At 44.9% G+C, this 25,335-nt stretch overlaps 1 protein-coding gene across 2 annotated transcripts in view; it reads right to left on the reverse strand.

The window, feature by feature from the left end:
* LOC128306017 (probable G-protein coupled receptor Mth-like 1) overlaps positions 1–15,844 on the reverse strand; it is a 142,382-nt gene extending 126,538 nt beyond the window's left edge. For both annotated transcript variants that reach the window (XM_053043688.1, XM_053043687.1), the window contains exons 1-2: positions 14,298–15,844; positions 13,047–13,263 (exon numbers count right to left, since the gene is read on the reverse strand). In XM_053043688.1, the coding sequence (XP_052899648.1) occupies positions 13,047–13,263; positions 14,298–15,122 (1,042 nt within the window). In that variant the 5' untranslated portion in view covers positions 15,123–15,844. The remainder of the gene's footprint in view (positions 1–13,046; positions 13,264–14,297) is intronic.
* Between the last annotated feature and the right edge of the window lie 9,491 nt (positions 15,845–25,335).

The raw sequence follows: 25,335 nt of genomic DNA on the forward strand, positions 1-25,335 counted from the left end.
TGAATGAATCGCTAATGTTGTTTTTTTTCTTATTTTCATTTGCGAAAAAAAACACCTCAACCACTATTTGCGAGTCTGATAAATAGCGGCCAGCTCCGTTAATTATCCGCTACTCATTGCGCGATAAATGTACACCGGAGGGTGGTGCTTGCGATGATGGGAGTGTTTTTTTTCCTCTACATTTCGCGCTGATTGAGGTTTGGAATTTTCCGACCCGATTTCGGTTCAATGTGCTGGAAAAATAGTTCGCAGAGCGTGAGAAATGTGCGAAAATAGTTTTTTGACTGCAACAAAAAAAAAATGGGAAAACCACCACTAAACCCCGAAACAAGGACGGTTATTTAAGCACAATGGAACAAAAAGGACAATTGTCCTGCAAACGGCACGGTGGGGCAGTGATGCCATTTAATGGTTTGCATTCATTATTGAACTTCAAATGCAAACAAAACTGGTTGCCTATTTTTATTGTGCCTCGTAACATGAATTCACGCATTATGCTGAAAGGTACTGACGAGCTGCACGGTAAGTTTACTTAGGTAATAATCAAACATAATTAATACCACATCTACCAAACCCGACACACAAATATGCTTTATGAAAATGAACCATCGGAGCTTCTTGTTTGGAATTTATAAATTTACTCCATCCAGGGAAATCCCACTCTATGAAGCTTTTTTATTCACGAGCGACTTTATTTCTCCCTTTAAAAAAAACGCATAATACATGATATTTTACAACATATAAACCCATCCCCGAGGCAACCCAGTACGTTTGATGTGGTCACCGTGCGCTTCAGTTGGTTTTGTGCTTGTGCATAAAATAGCTAACCAACAACGCCAGTTGGGGCGATGCTGCGCGAGTGGAAAAACCTAACCACCTTTCCGCACACGTCCAACATTCGCAACGCAACACAACTGCTCTACTCCTTTTCACGTGCCCTGCGAACAGGGAAATTGGTATGTTTTGCCTAGTTTTGTTTTAAAATTTGCTTCAAACGGACCCAAACAAACTCACCGTTTCCACACAAACCACTACCCCCTGCACCAAATACGCTCAATACTTAATGAGTGTTTATGCTACCACGCGTCTGATGAGTGTTTGGGGAGGAAATACAGCAAAAAAAAACACACACGCACACAAGCAGCTGACTTTTCCTTCTCTTTTCGTGCTGTGAAAAACCTCGTTTAAAATGCGCGAGTGCGTGACTTTTCGTGTGTTATATACAGCAATTTATTATTTAATCAATATTCCGATTATCTCAAGTTAAACGTGATCAAGAGGTAGGCAGTATACTCACCTCCCATAATAGAAAAGATTATGGATTATACTGACTTGAATTTCAATATTTCCAATGAATCAAACAAGGTTTACTTGACATCCCAGGCTAGATTTTAATGCTTTTTCAATAAAATTTGTGGAAATATTATGAAAGAGACCATACGATAGTCTCAAATACCTCGACTCAAATATATGTGAAATTCTATTCCACAAATCATGGAGATTACGATCGTAAATCTTTTCGATCAGTTTAATATGAACTCAGTAGCTCACCCTCTAAAATCCATAAAGTATAGATAAAAATTGGAAATTCTTCACAAGAAAACGTTGAAATTTTGCGAAAATATTTTCCGTCGACTCAATAAAGTTATGTCGCACAGCCTCATACAACTCACGAAACCGTACGGAAAGGTATAAACGAGACACAAAATGATAGTCCTGGACATAAAAAAGCACACGCTTACCATGCACGTGCCACAATATGAAATGCATCCCGAACGAACCATCATAAAAATCCACAATTTCAACGTCCACACATCCACACGTTCGAATGTATGACGCCAAAACAAACCCCCTGACCGTTTATATATGGCCGCACCACGGGACCAGGAAAGCGGGAACTGAAGCGTTGTTTATGCTATGTTTATTATTTCATAAAAATAAAATGCCACCTTTCTACCATAAACATAAAGCGCGCGGGCGCGCGAAAGCGCAGCATTATTGCATATGCAAAAGCCGAAACCGAGTGTGCTGTTTCATGGAAGTGTTAAGCATTAACAAACAAACGGAAGAAAACGACGCGATTCGCAATATTTGGAACACGTACACTGGTCGAACGTGAGCGCGCGTGAGTTGGCCGCGTGCGCTTTTGTTATTAAGCGATTAAACGCCGGCATTTGGAGAAGTTGAGCCAAACGACTTAAAGCTATCAATGTAAACATGTTAAAGTACAAAGAACTGTTTTTTTTCTTAAATAAACATATACCACACGATACAACACGTAAACACAAGTATTTATTGAATGAAATTGACGCTTTGATACGCTCTAAGGGAAAAAAGGGAAAAGGGAACATTAAAAATTGGCTGTACAACAACCACGACAACCCTCGCGACAATTCCTCTTTTCTCTCTCAAACCACTTAAAAGGTGCTGCACCCCATGGAAACAAAAACAATACACGAAGGTACATTTCACTATTGCTACACGCTCAATTTAACCGGCACCGAAAGTGTTTCCAATTCGCCACTCACCTAAAAAGGTGTGCCAAATGTGCCGCCAAAAAGGTGATTTGGAAAATTGCCTAAAACAATTGTTTGACCTCCACCGCCTCCGATCGTCTGATCTTTTGCCCGTAAGTGTGCCGAAAGTTGGAAGCATTGCCGTAGTGGCGTAGAGCAGAAACACAACATAACAACAACCACCCCACTTGCACGCTGCGAACAAGAAGCTTAACAATGTAAAACAAAAAACGCACAAACGCATTACTCATGTGCTTTGGGGGTCGAGTGCAACGATGCAACATCAATATGGCGTGCCTCTCGAGTGGCATGACGAAGCGCAATGGGTGCTCGAGTAATTTTCGTACTCCCTGGCTCCATGGTCGGTCGAAAATTGGCACCTCTTTTGACGTGGTTGTGTTCTATTTTGTAAATAACCCTCTTTCTTCCGACGGTTGAACGAATCGGATACACTTTGAAGTGCAATTTTGCGTCCGGTTGTAATAGTAAATAGACGAGAGCAGGCGAAGAATGTGCGTATGATAGAATGTACAAGGGTTTGAGGTACTTTGTATGATTATTTATATTTACATTTACCCAAGTAAAACAAACGAAAATTAAAGATGATCAATAGGAAGATAAGGATGAGAATATTCTGGTATTCTACAAAGATTTCATTTTCTAATAAGTCAGTCGTATAACCACTAAGTCCTAGCCACTGACGACTCATTCCAGATGAGATCCAAGATTTTTTGTAATTAGACCGACCTACCGACCGACACAACAACCTGAAACTAGTCTAGTCTAGGCCAGAAAATTCCTGACTTTCCATGACTTTCTTTTCCCTTAGTAGGATAATTAGTTCTGTGTACGGGGGGGATTGGTCCGGATGAGATTTTATTCCAGTCCGTTCGAATGAAGACCGGCGCCGCTACCATTATGCCACCGGACCACAACGCACGGAACTCCTCAGAAGGAGTAATAATACGAACCAAATATAATGCATAGCTCCATACACATTACTCGGTGTATATGCAAGAAACCCTACTCTACCTTACAATCTAGGATGGACCACAAACTTTTATCAAATTGTTCCAAAAATGTATTAATAGAATAAAAATTAATAACGTGCACAAAATGTCATACCTGCACTCAACAACCCATCCTATTCACATTGTGCACTTTATCACCACCAAAAAAATCCCACTTGGGAAATTCGAAATTCCCCACCAAGCGAACTCCCGGTATAAAATTCGCAAGAACAAGCGGAAACAATTTTCGATGCACCAGACCACCATACACCGACCGAGTACGAAAGAGCTATTAATAAACCACCCACCAGAGAGCCCCCTCGATACTCGCGTACCTGCATCGACAGCCAGACGATGGACAACATATGGCATTCTAAATGGTTTGACCACCTCCATCCATTCCCGGACAGACAGATACGAGAGAAATAACACGCTGGGGAGCACGGCACCGGAAGCGGCCTGGGTGACCAATAATTAATGTCTCACACCTTGTCGCAACCAAAGACCACCACCACTGGACCAGAATGATTGTGAAAGCGAAGAATTTCAACGGGTTGAGTGCAATATTTTGGAAAATTCCTCACAGATTAAATCCCCCCGTTCGGTGCGAAAGAATGTCAATATTGCACAGAGCTTAAAATTTCGCCCGCGAAATACGATTCGGTGGGACGATACGATTATTTTTGGCACCTACACGCACACACCTTTTAAAATAATCACAGGCAAGCTCGGCTCCCGATACGCACACGGAAACTAATTCATGGTTACAGATGTTGTTGGCCAGAAACGGGGGTCCAGAATTCATTTCGGACACATCGATGCCGATAGGAAATCGGTGCAAAAATTAGTTGCCACCCACGTGCAGCTACCCCTCCATCGATGGAGGTGCTTTACAGAAAGTGCAATTAATTCAATACCTGCACGGCTACCTGGTACACACAGAGGAGAAAGACCTCCGGGTATCCCAGCACACCACATCACACCGTGTATCGTGAGTGGCGCGTTGCTTGTCTGCAAAAGTTCACATGTACTCTCATTAGTGTTGATTGCATTTACAACGACATTATTAGAACGGGGGCGACATTAAGCGTTCCGGGAGCAGGAGGTCTCCCGACCGATGCCGGAAGAATTTCCCTGCACTCTGCACTCTGAAAATGCACCGGAGGCGTGAAAAGTTTGTGCAAACGATATAGAAATCAATTAACATTAGTGCACACTACCATCCAACCGACTGGGGGATGCCCAGCAACGTCCATACTGAACGGAAACCATCTCCGTGCAGTGTTTGCAGAGTTTGCTGTACTCCTACCGAACACCCTCGCTTGCGCCTCCATTGCACCAGACGTATTGCGATTCAAATAATTCTCATCCCTCGCGAGTTCTCGCGTCTAATCAATGAGGTTAGGTGTGGGGTTAGGTGAGGTGTCACATGGTCAATATTGACACCAATCGAGGAAATGGGAACAATGACACGGTCGCTGGTGCGCTCCACTGTACGAATGATTGCATTAAAACTCGCTTGGACACAAGGCGCTCACTCATCATCTTTCACATGGGAGGTTGTGGAGTGGAGCGGAGTGCGCAAAGGGAAGCACACTTAGGGTGTGAAAAGATCGCCTTTTGCTAATTGCAGTTTACTGGTCCTACGCTTTGTTTGCCTGCATTTGTGCGAGCGGAGGCGTTAGTGTTCATCTTGACACATGGCTAATGTCAGCTTTGCCATGATGGTTAGGAAATATAGCGATAGCAAAACAGAACGCTATATTGGAAGATCAGACTCTCTATTCTTTAGCGATTTGTGAGTAAGGATTACATTTAGATATGGTTATATCAAGAATTCTATTTTTATTTCTCATTTAAGAGACTTATTTGTAGATTTATGCATGACACCTCTCAAATAAACGGTGGGACTGCATTCGACGTTGTATATTATGAGTTATTGGGTTATTGAGTTTTGAGTTATTATGAGTTAGTGTAACTAACTTCTGAAAAATTACTTCTTTTCACGTTCTTTTTAATTCAAAATATGGAACATCTTTTAAAGCCTTAGTACTTCATTCTCCAACCACTTTCCCACCGTGTTCCGGTCTAGGAGAAATAAATTACATTGTATAACAACTAATGCCTGACAAGAAACCTCCATCGTAGAGTCGAAATGTACGACAAGAAAAAAAAACGATCACGACTCCCTTTGCAAAGAGCCCTTCATTACATCCAAACGGGTATATATGACACGTAACATCAGACCACGCCAGTCCGTCTCGTGACATTTGCCCACCCATTGCAAATGCTACACCCCGCCACCAACCTGTCACACGCCCCGGCGATCAACGTGCTTTGATGTTGCAGTTTGAGAAACGAACCCTTCCCAGCGAGAGCGGACCATTGCAATGCCAATCATTACTTCAGTAGAGTATGGGCTGGCAACCAAAGCAAAATCGCAACGCTTCACGTCATACCGTTCACTACCCCGTCATAAGTCTGTCTGTCATAGGGTTGGTCGTCGGGCCATTGGAAGCGGGTCTGGGTGGGTGATGATGCGTGGCGAATTCTTCCCTTCTTTCCCCGTTTGCATGTAGGCAAATCGCTTTGCTGTAACCAACTCCTCAACCCAATACATTTCCCTTCCCCGGCTGCACGATCACGGATCATAAATTTTCCAAATTACAATCGACTCTCTCCGACCGTCCGGATACCATACCAAGCAACTTTCCCGGGTGTTTCGGCGATTCGGTTTTGGGTGGATTCTCCCATAAATCAACACCCATTACAAATCGCGGAATACGTTGGAATTGGCAAAACTCATGTGCCATCTTCCTACTCGCCAATTACCGTTCCCGGTCCCAGCTAGGATGTTCCAAAGGGCGACCTGTTTGAAAGTCGATACCTTCATATCCTCTCATGGCGAATCTATCATTTTCTTGTCCTTTATTATAATTATTCCGCAACGATTGCACAAATTATTTTTACACAGTACGGAATCAGAATAAGCGCCCCGTGACATTCCCCTTTAGCCAGTGGCAAAGCGTAAAATTAAACTAAATCCCTTCGATCACCGCTTTCGGTCACCCTTCGGCATGAGCAAGACAACCGAACCGTAACGGTGAAATCAGTGAAGAATCATCTAAGCAACATTTTTCACGAAGGGAAATGGTTTCCTTTGCACCGATTCGATTTCGACCACAAACCTCGTCAGCTCGGATGCAGCGTCGCAGTTCCGGCAGATTTGCGTTTAATTTTAAATTTAAATTGCAATCCCTGGTGCGTTGCATTCCAGCAGCGTACTACAGGGAAGTGTATTCACCCACCGTCAGCTAAAGAATACAACACAATTCGTTCTAGACGTTTGATAAATGACTATTCGTCGAGGGATTCTAATAAAGAGCTGAGTATTCCCTTACGAAATAAAAGCACAGTGTAGCATTATGACAGAAGCTCCCGGTCTCGCGGTCTCCCGTCACCTTTTGGTACTGTGTTGCCAACAAACAGCTAGCCTCAAAAAGGCAGTACTCAACACCCAGATGGTTGTAATGCAACGAAAACTTCCATTTAATGATACAACCGTGCGCCACATAATCGCAGAAAGGTTAACAGTGACGTTACTAGGGGAGTGTAAGGTAATGTTTAATGACGGGAAGGTGACTTTTCATTTCGTTATGATGAGCGTCCCATGAGAATGCACGATTCATTACGGGATTTAAAAACCAAAAAAAAAACAAGCAGCGAACTTAATTAAGAGTCGGTCGACTAATTTTTTTTAAATAAAATTTGACTACATTTCGTGATTTTTTATGAATAAAAATCTAATTTTTCATATGTGGTGAAGAATTGCTATCCCAAATTCAAGAAGAAAAAAGACAGCAGATTGACTCCCATCAGGGTGGTAAACCACATCCATTTCTCAATTACAAAAATCTGGCAAGTAAACAATCTTTTCTGACAGATTTGTTTTAGAAATTGTTCCCGCTCAAAAAAAAATTACAAACCCTGCATTTGACAGGCCGTATGGGAGGAGATCAAAAAAAGAAAAGCAACAGATTATGAATATCAAAAGGAAAATCACTTCCTATGAATATTTTTCACATATAAACTTCTCATACCAAACAACATCAAACCAAGCTACCTTTTAACCCCGAGGGTGTTTTTGTGTGGTTCCCCATTTCTTTTCCACTTTCGTCCACGCTGCACACCACCACAAGCAACACAGTGAAACATATTTGCATTTTCCTATTATTGTTTGCTATGCTCTTTTGCGATTTTGTTTCCTTTTTCCGCTTGTAGGAACACTAGGAGAATATTTGGGAAACCGGGATTCCATCAATGTTAACCATCCGTTACTTCATCGGTCTCGGTAATCTTAAGGAATAAAGGGCTTCCCCCGTTTAGTAGTGTATGGAAAAACCTTTTCCCCCCACACCGTACCACACCGTAGCGAAGCGGGGATGCCACTGGTAGTATTTCCATTAAAACAACCCCACTCCCCCCGAATGGGTGGCCAGCGAGCAATTTTCAATTTCCTCCCATCCCTTCGGTAGTGGCCAAATTTTCGATTTTACCATCCTTCAGCCGTCAGAAACAGAATGGTTTACCTTTTTTTCCTTCGCTACGCTACTGCCTATCCGATTCCGTTAATCCATCTAGAGTGTCCATCACAGCGCACAAAACCACAATGTACCATCCTACCAGCAGACGTCCATGGTGCGTCCATTTTTCCGGACGTTCATTTCTTTTGCGCTTCACTAGACCTAATGCATCCTCTCGAATCCTACAGTCAATGTGGTCACTCCTTTCCTCCTGTGGGAGTGAGTTCGAAAGGCAAAAAATAGGCTCCCCTTTTAATGGAAAAGCCGGTAGCTTCCGTATCCCAAACCGGGGACGCAGAGTGCACTCGAGAGTGTAAAACCGAAAAAAAGGGAAGCGTACGCAGTGGAGAAAAAATGGGATACGAAAAAAACAACTCGCCTGAAATCAATTTATTTATCGTTGGTTTTTTTGCCTGCGATTTCGATGCTCCTGTTGGAACAGGCCCGATTTTCACGGACATCCGTTTTGCGAAACGTGGCACTCACTATCGATAATAATACGTTATTTATGTCCACCCTCAAAACACCCCCGGTCCAAGACTGGCGAGAGCGTAAGCGATTAGTCTTCCTATTGGTTCATTCTAATACGACAGAACTGCTGCAACCTGAACCTGCCAGCAGCAAACAAATAGCTGCACCCGCACCATCCAACAACTGCATCGTCCGGGAGCGGGTGGAGATCCGAAGGACACATCTCATTGTCGTCCATCATTGCCAGATTTTACCGCAGAATGTGGTTTGCGGCTTTTGCCACTGTCCGTTGCTTCGTCTTGCGCCAACGGAGCGATGTGGAGAGTGGAAAACCGCAACCGGCAAACGGAAAAGGCAAGGCGCGTACACACATAAGTCCGTCGGCATCTTGGCGCCCGGCGACATCGAGAGTACCGCCAATAATTCCTCGCTTATCTCTGCACAATACCCACCGGCATCAACCCGGCTGCGAACCCGGAAGGTACGGATGGGATACCCGGTACACTGGATACGACAACTTTCGGTAATTATACCGAAGTTTGATTGCTACTATTATTACTCGCCCTTCGCACGGTCTCGGTGGTTTATTGTTATCAGTGACCAACGGTTGCGGCTACCCTTCACATCCGGAATATGAAGACGGCCGTCTGCCTTCGGTTGGGCTTCGGGGTGACTTAAGGACTGGCTGCCCTTTTGACGGAAGGCGGAAGGAAGTTCCTTCTTCATCCAAACCCAAGCGGAGGAGGAGAGTATTATTACGCCCTCTGTATTATGCCTCCACATTCCGTACGTCGATAGTAAAGCAAACAAGCAATTTCGCAAACAACAAAAGCTTGTGTCGGCACTCATTCCCCCGCAGACCTTGCTTCTATACTGTGGCTCCTTGATTTCCGGTGATGACACGTGCTTTTAATGGTTGCACGGAGGTGCTAAATCGCTAGGGAAGAGAGTCGTTCTAAAAGGCACCTTTCGGCAATTCGGAAGTATCGACAAGTCGCCTGGTCTCGGGGTTTGGACTCTGCGGCATAATATTGTACTTGGAAACGGTCGAAAAACCGGCGAGTGGGTTAGAGTGCGTTCTAATAAAATATATCAATACCGCCGCCGGCAGTGGCCCTCCAGCGTAACAACAACTTTTAGCACGCCCCTAGAAAGATGGTGTTGATTAGGTGGACGAACATCGTCAAGATAAATATTGATCGAGTGTTGGTTGTACCATCCATATTTCTAATTTGATTACAAGTTACTTTTCCAAGGATATAAATGAAGCACCTTTGGAATTCGTGATATACTACCGAAGCTTCAATATTTATGTACAAGCTTTAGGTACTCAACAAATTCTATAAATTAACTTCATCGAGAAACATCAAATACATTACTTAAAATATTTTAATCGCATATTTAATTAATATAATCGAACTAATTCCAAAAATGGTTTAATTCCCTTAAGAATAATAGTCATTTTCATTAGCTTTCAGTAACGAGTTCCTCTAAACACCACTTGATAGGAATGTCCGCCCTAACACACCCCATGAATTTAACCTTAAATGCCTTCCCATAGCTCCCCTGAGCTAATCGGTGGACATCCTCCTAAATTAATTTCATTTACGCATTTAAACACTCTCCCTAAACACGAGAACAAACACAGGGGATGAGATGTTCGTGCACAAAAATTTCCCGATGGTCAATTTTTCGAGCGCAAATGTGGCAGATTAATTTTATTGCCAAACGGATTTTGCTGCTGGAGGTGTCACCACCGGACCAATCTGCACCCTTCTGGATTAGGATATGGAAAATTAACAGCACACTAGCATTTCCATATAAAAATGATGACGAAAGCGTTCCAAGTAATGTAATATAAATCCTCTAAACACTTTGCATTTATCCACGCTAATAATCAAATGCAAAGCTTACACCGACAGTTGTCACCAACAACATTCAAGCAGGCCCCAATTTCCACTAGTAATTTCCGTCCTTTAATCTACTCGCCGCTGTAAACCGTTTCTACTACACAAATCCGAAGCAGAAACGAGGCATAAATTTTAGATTTCAATTTATGATTCTAGCCCTATCTATCAGTTTAAATGTTATTCTGCTTCATCCTATACCGTCTCCATCGTTGTGAGTAAACCGACCATTCCAAGTGTATTTGTAGCCCAAAGTCCAACCGACCAACATGCCAACCTTCCACCAAACCTTCAGGAAAATTTACCCATTTTTGTCATTCGTTTCCGACCCCAAGCGAAAGCCCAGCTCATACTAAATCGGGAAAGTGGAAAACTCGACCAATGTTTCTGACATTGCTCTGATCGTTGCCTCCCCAAACTCGGCGGACCAACCAACGGCACCGAGAAGATGATCCGGTAAAATGATTGCAGTGATTTAGATTACATCAGTACGAACGGACGGCTCGCCGGAACTCGATGCGCCAGCCCAAACATGAGAACTGTTCCCTGCACCACATCCTTCAACAGGAGCTGTAAATTGAAATTCGAACTGCAACGAAAAAGGCATCCCCGGTAGACGACACTCGGAAAGAGAAGGTGATCCGTATCCTTGCCATCCTAGCCCTGGGTAAGTCTGGCCGGTAGAGGGTGTACAATCAAGCTAGCAGCAACATTTAATAGCAGTAAGGAACCGACCAGAAAAGGGACAAAATCGGTAGGAATGGGGAAAGAGAACGAGAGAGTTTCCCCTAAAATCCTTGAATTTGCAAACTTTACTTTGACTAACTTCGACTCAACCGTGTGAGGGGATGATGTTTTCCTTCCTATTCAATTCATGCAGGCAACTTACTGGTGCTAGACGTGCATGACGACGACACTAGTTAACTTACTGCAGTGTCTAATAAAATGTTCCATAAATCTTCTCCGGTTGAGTGAAACGGATGGATAAATCGGAACGAATCAGACGGATGGATGAGCGCTACTTTGTCATTCAAATGAAATACAAACATCGGATCGATTTCGGATCTGCATCGAAGGCAGTAAGCCAATCCAAGACGACTAGGCATGGGAGGCAGAAGTTTGTACAAGATAATATAAATATTTCAACTGCAAACTCATCCAAAAACCAAAATGCAGTTAATATTCTCAAGGTGTGGAGTTTGTTGCAGCAGTAGCATTCACGGGCACTAGTGAATCAGAGCAACAATACAATAAATGTCAAACATTCACTATTCGGCCCCAACGTTACATGCATTGCTCTTTGCTTGATTTTAGCACGTCCACGTGCTTGAACATTCCGGGGGGGGCGCACTCTAATGGTCGCTCGTTTTCGGTCCGCTTACGGTTGCAAATCTCACCCAAAACCCAACGGACACCGGGCCGAAGCCAAGCGTACCATAAATCCATCCGAATTCCAGCGCTCCTAGCGAGTTGGAGATGCCTCGGGAAATTGTCGGAAGACGAGCCGGTGAAGAAATTTCCCCCGAATATCTCGCCAAAAACCGGGCACGTTACGTACGTTTCGGGAAAGGAACCACGAACGAGGCTGAGACTCCTTACGGCATAATCCTATCAGCAGAGATCTATAATTTATGAACCGGGTTCTCTCGCCGCTGATGGGAGGTGGGAAAGCGGGCTGCTGGAATCATGCTAAATATTTGACCATTCGAAAAGTACGCTCCACGATACGAACGAACCGAATGGCAACGTTATGGCATAAATTGTACTATTTTACAATCGTACCAGCATCCCGCACAGCCTGACCGCGGTGGTGGTGGATTTTTCAAACCCCCCCGTAGTGGTGCACATGGAAACATTTATTAGTCTAACACCGCATTAACAAAAAAGAAAAAAACGCCCCGCCAAATCGTACGAGTTTTAGAACACGAAATTGGAGGAACAGGAACAGGGGGGGCGTCGTATTCGCGACTCGTTTTGTTGGGCAAAATTTATTCGAAACGCATTCCTGATAACGACACACCGGGTACAACAGCGTACTTGGGACACGGCTATTCGCATAATCATCGCCATGATCATCATCCCGTCGTTGTCGTTCGTTGTCCTCCCATAAAACCGTTGATAAGAGTGCACACACTTTGAGCGCTTCTTTAAATCATAAATTATCAACACTTGCCGGAGCACAGCTGGTTGGTTGTGCGGTTGGATTGTGGACGTATCGCACCGAAAAAAAAACCCCCGTCACTTGCCCGGTTTCTGGGCAAATACGGAAACGTTTCGCTCTAAGCTCCAATAAACATTGCCAAGCATGCGAAAAACACATAATAAGATCTTAATTATAGATAACCTTCTCCTCATAAATGGGTGCTCCTTGCATATCTCGCCCATCCTGGAGCGGTCTTGGAGCGGTGATAGTAAAACAATCGTTACCATTCTTAGGACAATTGCACACACGCCTTCACTGCTGGCGACGATGACGACGGACCAGCGGGTAGTCGAGCCTATCTCTTGCATAATTGCATAATTTTGACCCTTTGCCCGCGCTGCTTTTCCTCCACTTACCTATTATCGTGCAGGCCGGACCGGTGATGGAGTTGCCGGATAGTTGAGTGATGGCAAGCAGCAGATCGCCCACCAGCAGACAGGCAACGTAGTGCGTTTGGCAGCGCCAATGAAGCACGTGATGTTGCGACGGTACCAGCAGACCGGTGGCCAGCGTGGCAGCCAGAAAGATGGTCGAGATGAGCAGACCGGCAGAGTACAGCACCAGACGGCCGTCCTGTGAGATGGAAAACAAGGAAGAAGGCAGGCGTTGCATTAACGATTTCAATCATGGCTTGCTGTGCTGTGTGCTGAAAAGTGTAGTTGCTTTTTAGTGGGTTCTTAACGATTATGGGTACGCTGATTGTGATTAAATGGTTTAAGCCGTTTAAAACGATACGGACTACGGATGTCATAGAGGTTATTCGTTACGGATTAAATTTTTGATGTCCCGACTTAAAGGGCGCTCTGGGTCAGCTGTGCGTAACATCCAGTTTGACAGTATTTTTAATGGATTAAAATGTACAACTAGAATATAATATTGACTAAAAATATTAAATTGAGTATTTCCTCATCGACCATTCACTTCGGTAAGCGTAAATAAAAATAATTTTGGTTCAGAAAAAAGCGCAAATGAAACAAACTCTGAATATTCAATGGTTCGTAAACCGCAGTGAAACTAATTTCATCCCTCAAAAAGTTTCATTTACTTTTCACAACTCTTGTTTGCACTGCAACTACTCGTTGCCGAACAAAGTTCGTCCCAACCATCGAATCCGCCCTTTTATTGCATTCTCATCACAGATATTTCCCCGCCGAGGACCGGAGGGAAATAAAAACTCCAAAACAATATTGCGAATGTTATTAAAATCATCACCATCATCATCGTCATCAGCAGTGGAGTGGAGTTTCAGCAACAATTGCCTACTCATGGCCTCCTGCTGCCATGGTTTATGCTACCGATTTGATACTGCAGGGAAATCATTCCTCGGGCGAGATGGTATCTAAAGGCTACTCGATGCCAGTTTGATAAGCGTTGAGGCTTTGATCGGAGATGACGATTTATGGACAAAACAGGGGCAACGACAAATGAACTTAAGGGTGACGTTTCGCCCAAGGGCGATGGTGATGATGTGGAAAATTTGACACCATCCCCTTCGTGTAACTTAAATATGTGGGGAGGGTGTTAGAAATAGGAATTGATTTGCTCCGAATGTAATGTTATCGCTTACAGCTGAGTGACTTTGATTCGGTTGGTTGGCTTCCTCTTACCTGGTTAGCGATGGGTACCGAGGCCGGCTGGAAGTGCTCGGAACAGGTAAACACGTACACCGTACGATCGTCCTCCCGGACATGCTCGAGACAGAACTCTCCGGAAGCGAAAATCTTCCCAGAATCGGTCGTTACCGAGCCGGTTTGTTCCTGGAGTCGCGATTCTTCAAACGCCCCAGCAATCGCATGCTTCTTGCAGGCCGGAAAACCGTAGCTCAGCTCCACGTACGGTGAGTTTACGATCCGAGAGTCAAACAGCTCGTGACCCCGGGGTAGTTTGGAGCACGTTCGGTTACCGCTATCGTAGGCGAAGTTTGAACCACAGCATCTCAGTACAACGCTCGTCTTTTCCGGCGCCTGTAGGGAATCCATCTGACCACCTTTGCCGCCATCAGTTCCCGCTCCGAACAAATCCGTCGGCCGTTCCGGACATACCAGCGCGACCTTCTCATCGATGCAGTAGTCCGGCACGGGGACCAGCACATGCTTCTGGTTCAGAAACAGCGATCCATTGCCCATCAGCGTAACCAAATCGACTTCGTACACGGTCGGCCGGGGACAGGTTTCCGGTTGCTGTTGCTCCGTAAACTTCATGAACGGAGGTGCCGATCCGAGGTCCTTGTACAGCTGACCCTTCGCCGGTAGGAAGATGCGCGGTACCCATTTGGCGATACCGCCCGCCACACACTGCCGCTCGGTCACGTTGTAAAACTCGCCCAACCGGCAACATTTGTTGATACGGACCTCCTGTGGCCGTGTGCCGGCAAGTCCGGGTACAGCCAGCAGGACCAACCCGAACAACACCAACGAAAGTAGGCTGCACATTTTTGGTCAATGCTTGTTTTTCTTCTCCACCAAGGGAGCCAACGGGGCCCAGTTTCAGCGCACTTCACTTCTTTCGCTTACGTTTCGCGACTTTTCTCTTCCTGCCACACTTCTACGCAAAGAATCACACAATATCACAAAAACCAACACTGCACTCTCTCCTACCACCCCTTCGAAGCAGGGAGTTGGTGATCTTCGCTTTTCTTGTTATCTCTTTTTTTGCAAGATTTCCTTTTTTTCTGAGCGCACACACTGACTGCGAGGCTTTTCACTTCACATTCTACTCACGTGACACAGATCGAAGGGGAAAAAAACCGGACGGGTATCACAGCAACACTAACGCACACGAACATGACACGCTATAGCAGATCAGCATCATAAGCCACACACAGCTCGTCTCGTCTTCAGGTGCCGGACGATTTCCTTCAGGCACTTCTATGCACCGATGATGATGTTTTCTCTCTTGGGATTTTTTGCGCCGCGCGTTGTGTGTGCGTGATCGACTTACTCGTCTGTCGACTCGCTACTAAATTCCTCTTATGCTACACTTTTCGCTCGGTTTTCCCAGGTTGAGAATTCGCGACATTCCCCCCACACCACCCAGTGGGTGTGAGTCATACAGTAAGGCGCGTTTTGCGTCTGGCAAATATGTAGGCGATGTACTTAGGCACCAGGAAAACTAACCAAACGATGCCACTGCGTATGGCGGTTGCTCAAAAGGAATTCCCCTGAAAAAGAAAAGAAAGAGAAGAGCTATGAAAAGTTTGTCTAATGCAACAATTGGCACGCTTTCTTGGCTTCTAAAAGAGTGTTCGGACCGGACCATGCGGTGATGTGTCACAAATTCAAACCACAACGCACGTATTTAGCACGCGTTCGCGTTGCAGTGGACCCCTCCATGCACGACTCCCGCCTCTGTGTGGGACGACGCGATTTTGCGATCCGAACCGAATGGCCGGCAATGGTTCGAGTGCACGTACGAGTGTTCAGCGACAGCAGGCCGCATCATTTCTTCCCGGCCCGGACCCGTTGGTGCTGTGTGATGGCATCCGTTTTGTGTGCATCTCTTTGTAATTAGCACACAACACAAGATGGTGCACGAACTGCATGATATGCAACGGCATAAATGCACCATAAATGTGGTTTAAGTAAACGCGTGCATTATGTGTGCCTAGCCGGTTAAGTATTGATTTGGAAGATTACTGAAAAGCGCAAACGTAAACAGGGCATTAAGCATCTTTCAACGCAGAGAAACATGAAAGTTTATGTCGTTATTTAACACGTCCGATTCTGGTCAAATATGCACCATTTTGTTGAGTAATTTGTTGCCATTTTGCAGGTAACTTTGTAACACCACTCTCGAAGAGTTTTGGACATTTATTTATTTTTTATTCATTTTTTCTATAAAACACTAGAAGATTTGAACAATTTTGGCATGAGAAAAAGGTATAATAATAGCTAAGTGCAAGGTCAGGGCTAATTTTTCACAACGAGTCACAGCAGATGTATGTGGTCTGGAGTTCTGAGGTTTTATTATCCAATTCTAGTCCAGTCTCCCAGCAAATAAACCGAGGGATTCTTTTTGAACAATATTCCCGATTAGAGCCATAATGCCTTTAGGTATCCTTAGGTACCTAAATATCGAGCTTCCAGTGGAATCCAATTTGCGCAAATAGTTTAAAACTGTTTTATGAACGATCGTTAACTCCCGGACGATGTCGGTCAACTATTTCGAAATCGTTCGCCACGAAAACCTACTGAAAAAACACAATGAATTGCTTGTTCCCACACCAAATATCATTCTTAACCAAAATTGTGTACTTCAAACAAGTAGCCAGGTCAGATTTGATTAGCTTAAAAGCTTCAATTATTGTTCACACAGCAATAATAACCAATTCCCCATAAGTATAGATCTTGCAAACAAATTACCTCAGAGTTCAAACAATGCTTGCATAAATTGAAGTACGCAAAATGGAGTTTATCATGCGAGCATAATTTTACTTCCCCAATCCATGATAAGCATGTTTACTTTATCACCCAACTTAAAACGAATGCAGATTCGACCACAAAAAAATCACAGTGTTTAACGTACATTAAGCTTTGACAAACACTGACCAAAAGGTTGACCGATCAGAACGAACTGCCCGCTAAAGAATAAATACTCATAATGACAGACCAACCATCACCAACACCGATGTGCGCGCCGGGAAAGTACAAAACGTCTCCAAGCCGTGGCATGTAATTATGATCTTTCCCAACATGCCTCGTCCATTAGGAGGCAATAAACGTAAGAAACCAATTTTCGTCGATATCCCATCCCGGTACACGCGCGGCAGGGTCTTCCGAATCTTTCGAAGGATGACCGGCCGGCATCAGGGAGATAAGGGAAAGGAACATTAACTACCCAAAGAGTCGGAGCGAGAGATCATGTGGAAGAATCTCATCATCAGAACGGAAAAGCCGATCATGGCGACGCAATCACACCATGCACGGAGGAGCAAAAGGATGAGCGATCGTTAGCGATCATTAAATCGGATCGTTTCACCGTAGTTCCACCGTACAAAAACCGCCAAGCCACCCGGGTTCACTCTCGACTGGGGTTAAAACCGGTTTTTTTGATAAGAACCGATACAACCTTTACAAAAGCCGTAGTCGCGTCGATCGAAACAGGTTCAATCGTGCTTGGGGAAGCAAACAACACAGTGCCCGCGTGCCGTGTGGGAACTGCACACCGTCATCGTTTACGTTTTGTTTCACACACCCCGCCACATGTCTACTGGTGCGCCACCAACACACTAATTACTAATGCAAACTGTCACGCGGGTGCGTTACTAATAAACTTCACACAAAACACGCACTCTCACACATGTGTGCGCAAAATGCGTGTGAGGTTAAACCTGTCTATCGGACAGCGAATCTGGCTCTTATCTCGCTTCTAGCGTCCGCCGAAGAAGAACGGCCATTCACGCGCACAAATAGAACGCATCCATCTTCTGATCGCTTGTTTTCTTTTGATTGTGTAATTGCACGGCAACGATCATTATGATCGTGCTGATGTGTGTGTGTGTGTGCGTGCGTGGTTTGTTCCTATTCTTGATGACTAATTTACCCATCATCATCATCTTCATCATAGAAGAGAGTGTTCTTATGAAGTGGAACGAAATAGAATCTAATTATTCACCACAAAATTGTGTAATATCATCCTTCTGCTTGATCGCTCTTTGGCCCTTACATTGTTCTTAACCCCATCACGCACACACCTGTACCCGTGCGCTACATTCTTGATGGAAAGAGGTTCGATCCGATCCGATCCCGCTTTGCCTGGTGAGTAATGTGATCTTTTACACGCGCCTCGATTACTAGATTTCTTCATCTTCAACGCTATTTTCAACCCGTTCTGGGTCTGCAACTCGCATTCTGCCCACAGAAAACACTACAGATGGTAGGAACAGAAGGGCTGCGGACGGGCGAGCATAGGATGCGGAGATTAACATGCGTCTCAGAACAATCGGCTCACAAGCAAGGAACGACGGACGAGACGCACATAAAAGAGTAAAAACAAAAACCAACCCTGCCAGTTGATGGGGTGTATGCAACGAGAGTCGGGGAGCGTGGTAATGAAGAAATACCTTTCCCAGGGCTGGCCCATTCCCTTTCGAGCGAATAAACAGAACTGATCCGTTCCAACTGATCTTTCGCTTCGAAGAATTATTTAGATGCTACGCGCCGTCTCCTTCTCGCCGCCTTTCGGACGCATTCGACCGCTACAGGTGTGCCGGAGACATCTCTTTCACTCACAATACAACACTTTCCCAATTGCGTATTCAATAGCGGTACCGATCGAACTAGATCTTCTGTTTGCAGCAAACAACAGAACGACAATGACCTGATGTCGGATCTTGCCACCGGTCAAGAGAAAACGCAAACGCCCGGTTAAGATCCATCTCGCAATCACGCAATGTGTCACCGTGCGTCGTATCACTTTTATTATTCACATTTAAAATTGTTTTACGCTCGTTTGCTCCATTGCCAGCGAAAGTGTGACAGCACCGTTTTTTGCCAAATTGCTGCAAAACAAAAGTGCCGGGAAAGCGGAAAGAAAACAACAAACACTCACGCACGCACCTTTCGACAGCTTCCTGCTGTACGGTGTTTGCCGATCCTAGCACCTATTTCACCTTGCACAATGCTGCACCCCACAAAACAACTGCACTGGAACGCACTTAGGCACTTCACAGTTTTCTCCCTGTTTTTTTTTTCTCTTCACGCAGTGCCTGCCAGAAACTGCAGCAATCTTTCACACGCAACTGCTTTTCACGGTACACGCGCGCGCGAAATCCCGTCGTTGCGTCCAGAATGGAAATAAATTCGAACGGCGGCTCCCGCGTACCATGTGCGAACGCCAGAAAAATAAGAAAGCGACTGAAGCTGAAGCTAACGCACAGCGATCCGTAAAGCCTGCTCGTGCTAGCTCGACACACAGCGGCCCGTTTGTACACGCACACTGCTACAGCGCTGTGGTAAACAAACCGTTTTTGACACTTGCCGGCAAAAGTCGCGGCGATGGTTGTGTGCGTGCATTAACCGAGGGAGCAATTTCTACCCCACATCTACCAGTTTCACTGCGTTTCACAAGAGCCAAACACATAAACTGAGTCGCTCTCTCTGAGATTGTATTTCCATCCCTGCATTTCACTGGGCTGCTTTGCCGGCAAGTGTCAGAGACGGTTTGTTTACAGCGTTTCTTTCGGAGTGTGCGTGCAACCGGTTTCCACTCTCGGAGAGTAAAGCGAACCGCGGGAACTTTGTGTGGTAGTTCGTTATTTTGAATTTAAAACATGTTCCTCAAGATTCCTGATTTTGAAATAAATTCATATGAATGTCACGTATAAATTGCAAATGTTTTAGGAATGACCATTTGTTCAATTAGCTCAAAAATAAGGCAAAAAATGAGCGCAAACACCAGATAAAGTTCTTTCTATTTTACTGTCAGATGCATTCATGCACTTCCTTAATCCTCAATTTCATTATCCCAAATATCCTAAATTATCCAATCGTACGTTTAAATGGTATTACACACACGCCGTTATACTCACCGTTTATCGCCTCAAACCACCCTGTGTTGCCCCCCTGCCATGTTTTCCTCTGAAACTTCCATGCAAGTACTTTTATGCTAGATTGGTGATGTTCTATACAATTGCGTAAAATCGAGCGATAACGCATAACGTTACACAAGGCGTTATTATTGTTCCCGTGTAGTGCAGTGTACCAAAATCATAATCGCAGACCGTAAAGATGTTTAAGTCATTCAACTCTTTACAAACTTAACGACTCAGATAATTAAGTGTTAATATTAGTGATTAATAACCTAAATTATTTTGAAAAATAATATGCAGAACTTGTAAATTTATTGTTCCCATGTAGTGCAGTGTACCAAAATCATGATCGGAGACCGTAAAGATGTTTAAGGCATAATACTCTTTACTCTTTACAAACTTAACGACTCAGTTAATTAAGTGTTAATATTAGTGATTAAAAACCTAAATTATGTTTAAAAGTTTTTACATAAGTTATTCATTTATTGTTTATAATATTTTGACACTAACGAGTTAAGGAATCATGAAATATTGTGATATTCCTCTCTCTTGTTTCACACTTCATCACAAAGGCCACTTTAATGCGGCTTTTCACAAACGCTGCTGATCGTAAATTGTTTATATTACTTTACCTATCTAGCTGTAAAGCTCACCATACCTTCGCCCACAATGTCCTGTTTCGTCAATATCTTCCTCCATCGTACCACTCATTCGTACGCATACTCATTAACGCAAGCTGACGCCGGAACGGTTTACATTATCGCTATAAAGTTAATTACAAATCGGTTGTGCAACCCGGGTCGTCCCAAAAAGAACTTTCTTCACGTAGTTATTTCCCCCTTTTTCCTATGTTTACGAGCACACGGTAAACAGAACAAACGTGTTTATCGGTCCGTTTTCCCGCTGCACACATCTCGGGACTTTCCTGCGCGAGTCGATTGTCGTTTCCCAGGACAAATAATTCATATTCGGTCGTGAATTCTCCCAGAGGCAAACGCTTACACCGGTGACAAATGAAAGGGAAAAGGTACTCGCAACCCACTCAGACGGTAGTGCTTTAACGATGCACAATATGTTGCACCATGCTAAAGCCACGCAATCAACACGCTGAAGTATCGATTCAAATTTTCTCTCCCCCTGTTTTTTTTATTGGAAAGAAAAAATCCACTTAGGAGTTGGCGCACAATCACGCCAACGGTAGATGAAATTTACGTTCCTGAGAGGTAACTCAATTACACATTCAATTGACGGCCGGAACTGTCCCGTACCGTGTATCGCAGCGCACAAAATCCATCCCGCACGCGGGAGATCTGCACCGTCGGAAGGTGCATTGCTTGCGGCTCATTTGTTCGTCACGAGTGCAACAACCTAACCTCTGCCCCTAAAAGTGCTGGGTCGAACGTCAGATTTTGTTGTTGCACCATTGTTTGCAAACCCCGGCCCATCTCACGGCCCATCGTCCTTATCGTGGTGCTACACACAGCTCCCCTTAAAAACGTCCAACCCGATTCTCGTTTACGCAGCCGCCACACCAAATTGACACACCGGGACACACGATAAGCAACGCAACATTCGGGAGGGTGCAGTCGACGGCAGGTCCTGGAATCTGGCGCGGTGTCACAGCAGCTGGGTGCAGAATGGTAATAAAATAATTCTACACATCAAAGCATCATCGGAGAGGGCGAGCGAACAATCGTCCCTTGGAACCGTACGTCAACCAAGGGGAATGCACACCGTGCGAAATGTCGGACCGTGCTTTAAAAAACGCTCCTCGCCATGCTCGCATCCACTGGGATGCTGCTGCTACTCACTTGCCTTCACATCTCACATCGTGCTCACCGGCACACGTTACCATGGTAACTACGCAACCGAACATGCAATGCGTACGTTTTCATTCATAGCTCGAGCTAGGGAGTACGCGCGCGCCTGAATGGTAGGCAACACGGGCAGCAGCATCACATCGTCGTCCTCGTTCTCTCGTGCTGCCAGTTTCGGTTCACCCGTCTTTCCGGGCAGCTCGCGTTATCAGTGACGGTGCCAAGTTTGCTGCAAAGATGGAAATGTGCAAGAATTTAGTGGTTTAGTGCTCAGTGAGATTAGATACCGCCAGAGTCTTCAATAAATAAATGAAATTAATAAGTCAAGCCGTGCATCCAAACAGGTGAATGAAGGCAACTCCCTCGGTAAGCATTCACTCTGTAAACAAGCCGTTCCGTTCCGTTCATCATCGCGGAAGAATGCGGAAAGCAGTATTTTGCTTCCGTTTCTTGCGCAGCGAAAGGGAAAGTTTTTTTTCTTCGTAATAGCCAAACAAGTGTTCTAAAATTAAACCAATCGCCCGGTGTGCTTGTTATGATGAGGTTTTGCTTGTTTTTGGTGTTGTTGCTGTTGTGGGAATATCATTCCGGGAGTGTGTTCAATCGAGATCTTCTTTATTGTCTGAGGGGTTTTTCTGGGCATGTTTGTTTGTGTTTGGTACTCCCACGTCCAACATTTATTCCGGTGCGTTTGAGTTTGAGTCGGGAATTCACCAAGAATCTCCCTTCATAAATACTTGGAGGCATGAAAATGTACTCAACTTGACAGGCTTCAAGACGTTCTGCTGGTTTAAATGTTCTTCCAAAAAATGAGCACAACTTTAAGTTTGGATTCAATTTTGAGCGATTCACCTAGAACTATACTAAACAACATGTCCACTTGATTTATTGTCATAAGTAAAGCCAGGTTGACATGTTGCAATGCAGATTACCACTAACAATCCATCAATCATCGAGAGACAGAACAGTTTTCTTAGAAACCTACATGCAAGAATGCAACAAAAGCTTACAGGCACATTAGGCAGCAGGAACATATTTTCGCTTTCATCTCTACAAGCAGAAAATGCACCGTACCGTGCGAGACCCACAGTCGCCACGGTTCAACCACAGTGTCGTCATAATGTCGCGGCACGTGCCACTCATCTTCCATGCGAGAAAGAAAAGAAACCAATCCTCCCATAATCCCAAATCCCGGCCCGAACAAGACACCGAACCGGGTGACCACACCAAGTCGCAAACTAACCGTGCTTCAAGCCATCGGAGTTGACAACTCCCGGCTCCCACAAGTCACGTGCACGTTGTGTGAAGATTTATGAAACCAACGACCATTTATTTTGTCCCATTTTACCCACTGTGTGTGCATCACACCAATTCATTTAGGCGGAAGGGCACACGAAAAAACCGCTCCCGCAACGAATGAAGAGATCATAATATTTTATTGATTTAGTTATGATGTTTAGGTTGAGCTTCCTCCTGGTGAGGTTTACTTTACAGTGGTGCTTCCAACGAAGAATAACAACAATATCCTAAACGATCCCAGGGGATACGGAGTATCCCGCACGGCACGCTCGATTGAAGTGTTCTAGCACAATGGAGCTAGGAAGCCATTAAACAGTCTCAAAAATGACAAAGTATAGCTGATGTACAATGCAACCATTAACTGGTTGATCACGCATCATGCAGATGACGCATTATGGTGCCGCTTGAGAGACGCAAAAATAAACCCCCTCTACAATATGCACAGACTACGGGGTGGAAATCGTGTCACGAATCGTTAATTACACGCTGTGCCATCGGATGGCATTCGATCCGACTGATCGGTGAGACAATGTCAGTACATCCAAGCACACACATTCCAAACGATTGTTAAGCAAACCGATAACAACAATAAATTCACGAAATTGACGACCCATGCACTTCCGTTTTGACCGGGATACTAAACGCCTGAATATCCGCTTAACACTCTCGGAGTTGTGGAGTTTAGCGGCGCCTAAAGCAATCGCAAGGGAACGTGCTTGCTACTCCTCTGGCTGGTTTTCGTTCCATCTTGGGAGAACGTAACGATCACCTGCGAAACGATCAAACAGACACACATATAATCGGCGGCAGACGCGGTACGTTTCGAATGGAATACTTAATCGGTTGTCGAAGGGTTACGTACGGTGACTATCAAGCAGCATTAGCTCCACATGTCATCACCAGCTGAGTCAAGCGTGTTGGCGCTTAGCCCGAGGCCCCTCCTCTGTCCGCCTGATGGTGGTGTGCAATTAATTACCGAAAAAACTGCCAAATATAAACATCGTAGCGTCTAACGCTGGCCACCACACTTCCAAAAAAGGGGATCTACGAACGGAATCAGCTTACTGTTTTATTAACTTCCTGCAGATACGTGTAGTAGAGGAGGATCGGAAACAGAAAAGCGATAAATTAGTAGCAGCTCGTTCGCCTTATTTCGGGCGGAGATTTGCCTAATCCCGCACTGTCATTGACATTGATCGTAGTGGAAATTTATACGACACTGTGGAAGATGTTGGAATTTGATCCAACTGGAGCTCGTTGGAGCTGTTAGAACGATTAAAAGATTGTGTTCTGTACAATCCATTGTGTTGGGGAATTCAACTCGATGATTCAGAGTGGAATTTGAGCGCAGAGTACTCATCCCCGCGATAAACAATATCTCTGCAAGCTTCTATTACGCAAAAGACTGCATTCCTCCAACAAAGACTCCTCCCTAAAAAGACTTCCAACGGAAACTTAACTAGCACCTAAACTTGCCTAACGACCTAGGCAGCTGCACTTGATAGAGAACCACTCTTTCAACACTTTCACAATGTCGGAATGCAAAACGCCACTGCCCATCCGTAGCGATGCTATCCAGCGCCCCGTTAAGTCAACACACTCTCGTAATCTCCCACGATGATCGCCCACGTCACATTTCCGGCTCGTCCGATTCTAGCCATTCTTGGACCCCCCGGGGCAAGTTTCAGCACAACCCCAGAGCCGAAACAAGTGTCACCAAACGGTACGGGAAATCGCCTCCCTTGCGGACACTCCCGGTTCTACGCTAAATGACGGTGCAATTGCCAACTTCGGTCAGCTTGCTGCGCCGAAAACGGTGTTACCCACAGGAAAGGGTTTTGGCATGCAAAGAAACCCCACGATCCGACGTTAATTACGCCCTGCTGCAGGCGTGTCATCGTCCGAAGAATTCGAACGAATATATTTTTAACCCAAAGGAAAGAACCGTTTTTCGTTGTGGTGCGTGCGGGATGTTAGAATCGGGAACCGGTACCAAACGGC

This window comes from Anopheles moucheti, chromosome 3 (genome assembly GCF_943734755.1).
Source record: "Anopheles moucheti chromosome 3, idAnoMoucSN_F20_07, whole genome shotgun sequence".
NCBI classification, from domain to species: Eukaryota; Metazoa; Arthropoda; class Insecta; order Diptera; family Culicidae; genus Anopheles; species Anopheles moucheti.